This window comes from Lathamus discolor, chromosome 6 (genome assembly GCF_037157495.1).
Source record: "Lathamus discolor isolate bLatDis1 chromosome 6, bLatDis1.hap1, whole genome shotgun sequence".
NCBI lineage: Eukaryota > Metazoa > Chordata > Aves > Psittaciformes > Psittacidae > Lathamus > Lathamus discolor.
In genome coordinates, this window is record NC_088889.1 from 81786991 (window position 1) to 81796939 (window position 9949).

Below are 9949 nucleotides of genomic sequence, written 5' to 3' on the forward strand. Positions count from 1 at the left end.
AAACTATTTGCTCGACTTTGAAACCTTCCCACATGCCTCGACACAGATGGGTAAAAGGACTGTTTTTCCTTTTTGAGTCACAGAGTTTGTGGACTGCTGTTCCTGCCAAAGAATTCCTCTGAAACTTCTAGAAAGCTTGTCGTCCTCTGCAACAGATCTGTTCTGGCTGTGCTCCTTACAGGAGCACATGTGGAGCTATAAGGTGTTTTCTCCCACGTTAGTAGGCAACGATGTCTAATAACTGCAGAATTGAGCTCTCCTACCTTGCAGCATGCTCCTGTAGGCTGTGTCTGCAATAGCATAGATGTGGGGCGGCATCTCGTGCCTCTTCTTTCCCTTATACATGTCGATGATCTTCTCTGAGTAAATGGGTAGCTGTTTGTATGGATTTATCACGACACAGAAGAGACCTGAATAAGTCTGCAAGGAAATGCAAATAAAAACTGAATTAATATCACATGCATGTCTAGTCTGGGAAACAGGCATCAGCTGCATTGAGCTGACAGGATTTTAGCTGATAACTTTCTTCTGTATTCTGGCTAGGGCAACAAATGAATGCACATGAATGGGTGATTTCCAAATAGTTATTTCTAAAAAACTAACTGCCAGAAAGTCTGTGAATTTTGCAGTCTATAGAAACACCATCTGATACTGGGGCTTCCTGATTTCAGTTATTTTCAATATACAGCGAATCACCCTCATCTGTGAGGATGTAGCAGCTGTAATAATTCATATGTCTTTATATGTGTATTTTCATACCACACATCTCCTCTGCTCAGGTGTCAAATTTTGTAAACTGAAATCCAAGGTAAGAAGCTTGGATTGATGTTAGAAAAAGATTTTTTCAAAAAAGCTGATGTGAGTATCATATAGCAATAATGACTGATGAGAATCCTTGGAAAAAAATTCAAGCAGCTTCAAACAGATGTCTTATCAATAGTGATGCCTTCACTACATGACTATATCTGTAAGAAGCTTAAGGAAAAGGGTGGTTTGTTTACAGTTTAATGAAGGTATTAATATAAAAATATATACGCAAACAAGAACACTGGGTACCAGCTGCCAGCTGTACGCCAGGTTTTGTTAGTTGGTTCTGGGGCTTTTTTTGGTGTTTAACTTTATCTTGCAATGCTCCAGGTATTAAAATGGAGTAGATACAATAGTATATAATAACAGGTGGTGGGTGCCATTTCACAAGTGTATGATAATAGATGGTGAGCCATATTTCACAAGCAGTTACTGAAAGTAAGCAATTTGCAAGGGTTATTCATTCAAAAAATAAAAAAAAAAAAATACCCCCCCACCAAATAAAAAAGTATGAAGCTATAAGATTATAATTGCAGGGGTATTGTGATATTTAAACTGGCCTATGGCTGCTAGTGTTAAAACCAAGCCAGTTTAAAAAAAACCTGAAATAATGTAATTATGCTCTTTCTGGTTTAGGCATAAGTGGTTCGGGATTTTAAATTCTATTTTTTATGGCCATGCTGTGTGAACAAGTGCTTTGTGGAGGGCAGCCGCTGCCATGCCTCAATCTCAGGGCTGTGTCTAGGGATGGCTCAAGCTGCCTTGGTGTCCCAAGCACTGCAGCACAACACTTTAAAATGGCATCGGGGAGCTTGGCTCTGGGCACAGGGATTTCCCTTTCCTGACCATAATAGGAAATGGCACAAATCTGTCTCGGTGCAGCCTGAGCACTTTATATGGTATTCAGCAAACACGGTGAGAGCATCCATTCGCATCCAGCAGCAAGGAGCAGGTTGGGTGCTTCATGCTGGACAGAAGAATGTCTGGGGTGCTCTGGGTGGTGATGAGGTCCTCTCCTATTGTTTCAGGTTGTGACTGCATTGCCATAGTCTCAAGCCAGATAACAAGAAAATCAAGCTCAAGATCTTCACCGGTTCTCAATATCCCCAAGCCAAATCCTTTGATGTGGAAGGTAGATAATTACTGTGCTGGATTTTCATTGATGCTGGAGTTTGGAATGAAAATCTCTGCTAATCAAGTCAAAATGAGCTTTAGTGTTGCCAGAACAATACACCTGAAAAGACCACCAAGGCCCTTAAGGAAAAGGTAGCAAGGAAATGGATTTACTGGATAAAGTAATCATTCCCAACCAAGTAAAATAACAGGAGAGTAAAATTTGAATTCGGAAAATTGTTTAGGCTTCCTTTCCCTAAGAGTTCTAAGCATTTGCCTGACTAGGCACTGGCAGGGCTGTTTTGTGCAGCCAGGCATACAGTCGCATACCTTTGAAGAGCTAACTTTGAGGCACAAGAAGCAAGTTTTTAAAGCAGGGAAAAAGTCATTGAAAGTGTATGTGGGCTGAGTTTCTGTGCCTTATATCACCTCCTTGGAGCACAGTCTATCCAGAGAGGGGGATCCCCAGCTGCATCTCTTCCTAGAGGGTTTGGAAGTCCTCTGGAGAACATGATTTGAGGATTACTTCATGGATTTTTTTTTGTTTGTTTGTTTTTTTTTTGTGGAATTTTCACTTTCTACAGGAAAAGGAGATTAATTTCCAAAAGTGGACAATGCAATTAGAAATCAAATTGCTCTATTAAGGAGAGTGTCCGTAGGAGTGCCGAGCTTGTGCATCCCTTGCACAGCCACCACTGATGGGTATTTAGGAGAGACTGCCACAAATACACTCATCTATATTGTAAATGCCTAGGTTTGGGCAGAAGAATCTCACCTCTGGTTCCAATATGCACATATAGCTTTCTATATTTAAGAAAGCATTTTGCACTGTTAGGTGAAAACTGAATTAGTGGTGCCTGTAAATACAGGCACAAGAAACTTGATTCTACTCTCAGATCCACTGAAGTTGTGTTGCTATTTTATTGATGTTTATGTAGTCATTTTTGGTCTAATTTCTGTGCGGACAAAGACGACTCTTTGTTCTGAGTAATGTGAAACATGAGTTAGAAGAGCAAGAAGTGTGTTGCCGTTTAATTATGTGGTGATGGAAAAGGCAAGGGTGTTTCTCCAGTGTACAGTCATTCTGAATTTCTGTGCTGATTTTTTTTAATAATATTTAATATAAATAGTATTTATATTAATAATATTTATAGCAATTATATTAATATTTATATTAAATATTTTTTCTTTTTTTTCTTTCATTTAGTTGACTTTTTCTTTACCAGAATTTGGAATCCCCATTTGTGTCAGTGGTGCTTTAAAGGGAGAAATATAAAGGTCATTCTTTCTTTGTATGCGCGGGACTCTGAAGGAGGCAATGGAGGCATTGCATGGCAAAGCCAGGAGACACTTGTTTACAGCTAGTTTTGCAAGTGGATGAGACTCAAATTCTGTTTAGATGCTACCTATGGGGTTTTTTTTCATCAAAAGATCTAAGAGTCTCTGAGCAGGGCAGCGCTGTGTAGGGCTGGATAGTTTTAATGGGGTTTAGTTACTGAAAATGCTAATATCTTGTTTCAATACAAGTAAAAATAATTTCATTGTAACTGTTAATTTACCACCATCTTAAAATCTAGTCTCAAGAGACATAAAACTTAATTTCAGTTACCCTTTCGTTTTTGCCTCCATGAAGAGCGATTTGATTTCTAGTTGTGTTATCCACTTTGGGAAATGAATTTCCTCTTCCTGTAGAAAGTGAAAATTCCACCAAAAAATCTACAACGTAAATACATTGGGAATCCCAGGACTTCTGTACATACCGTTGCTGAGAACAGCAACAAAGAAGTAAGTCCAACACTTTTAATCCTACTATTCTTCTACTTCCAGATTTGCAACAATGCAGAACAATTTTGGAAAAATCTATTTTAATAACTAATGCTGCATGTTCTAACAGCACATAGATCTCTATGTTCACCTGCAATAAACTCAAATACTGAAAAGATGGACAGAAAATCTATCTTCTTTCAGGAATCTTGATGATGTGTGTGTTAGTACATTCCTGAAGGAAAAATCTTGAGCTTAGCTCTTTGAAGTTATGCATAACAATTAAATAGTTCCTTTGTTGTACTATATATAACTATCTTATTTTCTGCTTCATTTCCTACTTTCCAATTTTGCATTCCTCGTATTAATAATGAAAGTTCTACTCCTGCTTCTAAAACCTTGTTACTTAAACTCTGTAGTCTCTTTCATTCATCAGTGGTCTGCCACACAAGTAAAATTTTTGTAGATTGAAACTGTAAATTACTTTTCTGCAGCAGAGCATAGGGGTCCTCTTGGTAAAATCAAAGATAACAGCTAAGTTCTATGGAAACTTTCTGGGTTTTTTTACTCTGCAGTTTGCTAACTGTTGGTGCAGATAGATTACAGGGTTATTAATGTCAAAATATGCTTGTATTAATATACTTGCATGGACTAGAAGACAGAATAATCTTGCCCCTAGTTCACATTAACATAGAGATTATACTCTGTCCAGGCCTGCCTAATCTGTAAATTGATCAACAGTGGTGGGGGTGAAAAATGTTAGTGGATGCATGACTTCGATTCGGTAACACACTGGTGGTTATGACTGCTCTCACTTCAATTCCAGTGGGTTGATTAATTTATTCAAGAATAAGGTTTTACTCAAGCACCCACCAAACCAAAACTTGTCAGCTGCCTTTCAGTGGGAGTTTTGCCTGAGACTTCATCATTTGGCTTTTCCATATGTTCTTTTTGCAAGTTACTGGAAACTTGTTCAGGTTTATGTTGAAGTCATTCAAATGTCCCTCCTGTTTGGAGTTGTGTATTTTTTTTATTTCAACCAGCAGGACCGAGGTGTTATTTGCTATCAAAGAGTACTTTCCAAACCAATAATATCCTTTCAGAAATAGCAAGTTTTGGGGAAGAAGCCTTCATGTGTTTTAATTTAGTAAAGAAGCAGGAGGGTCATGGAGAATAAAGCGGATTAAATGCATGTTTGGTTTAGGATACCATTACTGAGGGGTTAGTACATGCATAGCAGTGTTACACACAAGGACTTTATCACTGACAGTGGTGGGATCCACCTTGCTTATGATGGGACATGGTAGCATGCAATAGGAAATGCCATGTGTGTGCTTGATTCTACTTACATAAATTAAGCCTGAGAAGTATCTCTCCCTTAGATTGTGCAGCACTGAAGCTTCATTGAGGCAAGTCAGCTCTGCCATGTCCTCCACTTTGGAGAACTTTGGAGGGTTCATCTTCTGGATGTCATCCTTGCTCAGTGTCACTTTCTTTCCATTTTCTGCCAGTTCAACCGTCACCTCATCCCCTTTCTCTTCCTTGATACTTGCTGCCTCAAATCCATGTTTCTCTGATGGAATCCAAACCAGTTTCTTTGCTGACCAGTCAGCCTGGGCAAGTGGGTTGTTAGTGAAGTTTTTGTCCACAAAGAGGAATTTTTCATCATCACTGAGAGCTTTTTGAGCCATTTTGACTCAGTAGACACCTGTTGAGGAAACAAAATATTTTGCTGTAAAAAGAGGCAAATGTGGAGATGTCCCAGGCAAAACATGTATGTCAAATCTGTCATGAGCTAGATCCAAAGCACCACAGGTTCAGATGCTTTTGTATGCCAGCTTAGATACCTTAGAGTTATCTGTGTTCATATTCCCATTCCTTTGTTATTGTGTCTGAAATCGCAAGCTTCATGGCGCTAAATCAAATGAGGACACCTGGGCTTATATGTTGTACTGAAGATCAGAGAGAAAAGTAAGGCCTAACTAATGTCTGTGGAATGAGACTGTCAGAACTGCACCAAGACTACCAGCTGAACAGCTTTGTGCATCCTCGTGTCTTGCCAATGACAAAGTTAAATGAATTCAGATGCACGTGAAATTTCTCATCACCCAAATACTATTCAATGTCTACTGAAATACCAGTGTAATAATGAAATACTTGGTGGAAAAGCAGTTCCCAGGCTATGTTCCAGAAAAGACAGAAATAAGCTGTTCTTGCAGAGGACTATTTCCAATCACTTTAATACCATTTAATTTGGAGAAAAATAAGATTAAGAAAAGGTCAAAAGAAAAAACAGGGGAAAAGCTATTAGTACTGCTGGTGAAGGAGGATTAATTCAGTTATCCCCTTTCCATGGTTCAAATAATGGGAGCTGATAATTTCTGAAGAGTGGACATCTACCACATGAGAGAGAGAAGACATAAAACAAGCCTGGAAATTGCATCAGCTGTTAGATACTCTGAACCATGATGCTCAATTTGGAAGGGTGATGCATGTGCATCATGCAGTTGCACGTGCATAAAACAGCATCTTGCAGTCACACTTAGATAAAGCAGCCTGATGTATCTGCTCCAGGAATGTTCTGACTGTTTTGCACCATGTTTGAGAGGGAAGAAGCAGCTTCTCTCCTGCTCTGGTCATTGTGAGTTACGATGTAGCTGCAAGATGTGTGCGGGTAATGCTAGGACTTTCGTAAGTGCTCTGCTCTGCCCTATGGGGGGTGACAGCTGGAAATGAGCAAAGGAATAAAAAGGGGACTACTTGTGGTTTGCTACAGGGCAGAAGAGTGGTGCTGATCAGAAAACCTGCATGCAGTGGAGTAAAGAAGGGAGCTGGGCAGGAGTTGCAGTGGGGAGTGGGGAAGTGTGCATGCCCAAGAAAAACATCTCTAGGAGACAGAGGCTGTTTCATTTCCTTATTGAGAATGAAATTAATATTTGCAGCATTCAAACAAACATGAATCTTGAGGGAGCTCGGAGAGCTGACTGCTAACGATGTCAGCAATCAACCCATAAGCAGAAGGGTATTTGTAAAGACCAAGCTATGTGGTATGCAGCCAAATGGACACCCTGTGCTTGGGGAGTATCAGAGATGGGTTTCCAAATATTCATCCCTGAAGCCTTCCCACAGATTAATGTTTTTTTGCAAGGGCAGACTGTGTGAGGGGTCTGGTAGAGAAGCATGGATCGTGCAGAAGGTGACATAAAGCTTAAAAACAAAACTAGGATTTTAGAGGCACCTAAGAGAATTAGACGATATCCCACCGCAACTCAGTGGAAATTAGATGCCCCAGCTCCTCAAACTCCCTTGGCAATTCTCCCAGCTGAAGAAAGAATGTCTCTCCTCTAAATGTGCTTGTTCTAGAGCCACCAGCCTTGCCTGGAAATCCCCAGCAGGAGGATTTACTCAAATCATCTGTGCGCACACAGTGTGTTTGGTGGTATGGGTGAACGAACATAAGGGATAGCCTAACAGCTTGGGTCTGTGATTGCTGCTGGCCTGTGCACACCCCCCATAGGGTCCCTGCAAGGGAGCTCTGTAGGATGTAGCCCTTCACTTGCTCCCAGAGGATTCTTGAAAGAGAGCTGCAAGAGGAAACTATTTGACCTCTGTGTGGATTAAGGCAGAAAATGTTCCCTCTTTGCCAAGAGGGCTGGTAGAGCTGCACAGTTCCAATAATGGAGATGGTATTCTCTCCAGCTGAGCTTTCCAGCTGGCTGCTGCAGGGTGAAGCCAGCCGGACAGGGGAATGAAGGGAGCACTGCCCCACCACTAGGCCTGTGGCTCCAGGGGCATGGGGCTCAGAGAACAGCAAGTGGGAGCCTGCTGTATCCTCTCTCCTGCCACTGTGGTGGCAATGGGCAAGGCATGTTCTCCACCCTGCTGCCCCAGCAGTGTGGGAGAAACAGCTGCAGCAATAGAGCAGGAGGATTTCAGTCCATCCTAGGCCCAGAAGAGAGCTATCTGGTCATCCTGAAGCATCAGGAAGGTTGGATAATGCTGCTCATGGCTAAATGCCAAGTGACAGCACACCAAATCAGTAGGAATTTGGTACTGCTTTCAGAAACACCAAAAATTAGACTGACCTGCAGAGTTGAGTTTCACACTCAAATCCTCCTACTTTGAGGCTGCCCACAAACAATGATGGTGGAAATCAAACTGCTGAATCACCCTCACCATCTAACCCAAAAACCCAACTGAAGGTAAAACTGTTGTTCTGTTACAAAGCACATCACCAGTGGGACAGTTCAAAAGTTCTTAGCTGTATTGCTGCCCAGAGACCAAGGGGAAGTTCCTTTCCTTGCTACATGTTAAGTCAAAAACATCTTCCACAGATTACAGTGTGAAATGAAGAGCTGGTCTGTCTGTATTCTGCTATGTTCTCCTACTTCCTGCATGAAAAACTTTCTGCACCTTATTGTTTAAATTCAGTCTTTCAGAGAGTGAGATGAGGTTGGAAGGTAAAAGAGGTGGCATGAACTGCAGAGCTTGGAAATACAGGTTTTTATCTCCTAGATCTAAGCACTGTTTGCCTAGTTTAAACATGGTAAGAATAGACACCCTCCAAGGAGCAGGGAATAGACAGTCTGAGCTGGATCTCGTAACTCCTCTGAAACACAATGAGGAGAAAGCGTGGATTTGTGTAAAAGGAACTTCTCGTGACTGATTTTCTGGAATCGGAGGATAAAGTTTGAGTAGCAGCTGAGTACCACTGTAGCAAAAAAGGAAATGCAGTTATGAAGTGTGGATTAATGAATATTATTAGTTTAATAGATTAATGAAAAATAATTAATGCATGTTAATAATAAAGGAAGGTTTCTGAACTCAACTAGATTTGCCTTAATGGGGTGCTGTGCACTGAACTAGTGAGCTGCTGAAGCTTTCTGCCTAAAAATTGGAAATAAACCTTTAGATCCATCTCTGATCGAGACTGAACTGCACTGTTTCAGCATATGACTGATATTGAGGAGATGGGCAAAGGGGAAAGAGTCATTATTGCTTATTGAGAACATTCCCCGAGATGGCAAAATTTACTCCTTAGCCAGTTCCTGGGTTTTACCTATAGAGCTGGTGAAGAGAAACAGAGATCAGTATTATCTGTGCAAGAGGTGGTAAGAGGTTCTCATCCATTCAGCTCTGAGGCTTCCAACACAAGAGGGTTGTGGACCTGCTCAAGTGAGTCCAGAGGAGGCCATGAAGGCATTCAGGGGGCACCTCTCCTATGCAGACAAGCTGAGAGAGTTGGGTTTGTTCAGCCTGGAGAAGAGAAGGCTCAGGGGAGACCTTACAGCAGTCTTCAAATACCTAAATGGGGCCTGCAAGAAATCTGGAGAGGGCCTTCTTACGAGGGCCTGTAGTGACAGGACAAGGGGGAATGGCTTTAAACTGACAGAGGTGAGATTATCTCATTAGGAAAAAATTCCTTACTGTGAGGGTGCTGAGGCACTGGCACAGGGTGCCCAGAGAAGCTGTGGCTGCCCCATCCCTGGCAGTGTTTAAGGCCAGGTTGGACGGGGCTTAGAGCAACCTGTTCCAGAGTGGAAGGTGACCCTGCTTGTGCAGGGAGGTTGGAACTGGATGAGCTTTAAGGTCCCTTCCAACCCAAACCATTCTGTGATTCTTTTAGATAGATGATAGCTCAAATCATGTACCAGGGTAAATACTTCTGTACTCAGAGGTGAGCTATCCTGAGGAAGGGAGGAGGAAAAAGGAGGAAAAGTGATCATAAAAATACTACTGATACGAAGTTTCTTGCCTTAGAAACTTGCCGCATTACACCAAACTGGATCCATCTGTCACACTTGTCTAAACCCCAAATGTGCACATATACATGGGCACGCATACTTCCACAGCTTACTTTCTATTCCTGCTTCTGCTGTCCCACTGCAGATACATCAGGCTGACCATCACTGTCTTTTCTCTTATGTTGGTGACAGAAGTTGAATGTTGTCTTTACAATCAGTTTATCCTGAGTATATTATTTCAAGGGAAAATATAAATATCTTCAGGACGTGCACTTTAATTAAAAGGTTATTGGCCAAGCAGAATTGCCTCCTAGGTCAGAGCTTAGAGGGACTGCTTATCTTCAAAGCAGACAATAAAGGATACTTCTGCCTTCCTCTGCAGGATGGAGAGGATGTGCAGTATAAAAGCTTATCACAGCCCTACAGGGAATAATTCTCAGAACAGAGGACCATATAACCAAGTATGTGAATTAAGTTCAGAAACCAAGTCCCGCTCTCCTAAGTGGTTTCTGATGGAAGCA

General features: G+C 41.5%; 1 protein-coding gene across 3 annotated transcripts in view; it reads right to left on the reverse strand.

Annotated features, from left to right (window-relative positions):
- Positions 1-9949, reverse strand: part of MYH11 (myosin heavy chain 11) — a 62123-nt gene that overhangs the window by 49781 nt on the left and 2393 nt on the right. For all 3 annotated transcript variants that reach the window (XM_065684190.1, XM_065684188.1, XM_065684191.1), the window contains exons 2-3: positions 5034-5392; positions 264-420 (exon numbers count right to left, since the gene is read on the reverse strand). In XM_065684190.1, the coding sequence (XP_065540262.1) occupies positions 264-420; positions 5034-5375 (499 nt within the window). In that variant the 5' untranslated portion in view covers positions 5376-5392. The remainder of the gene's footprint in view (positions 1-263; positions 421-5033; positions 5393-9949) is intronic.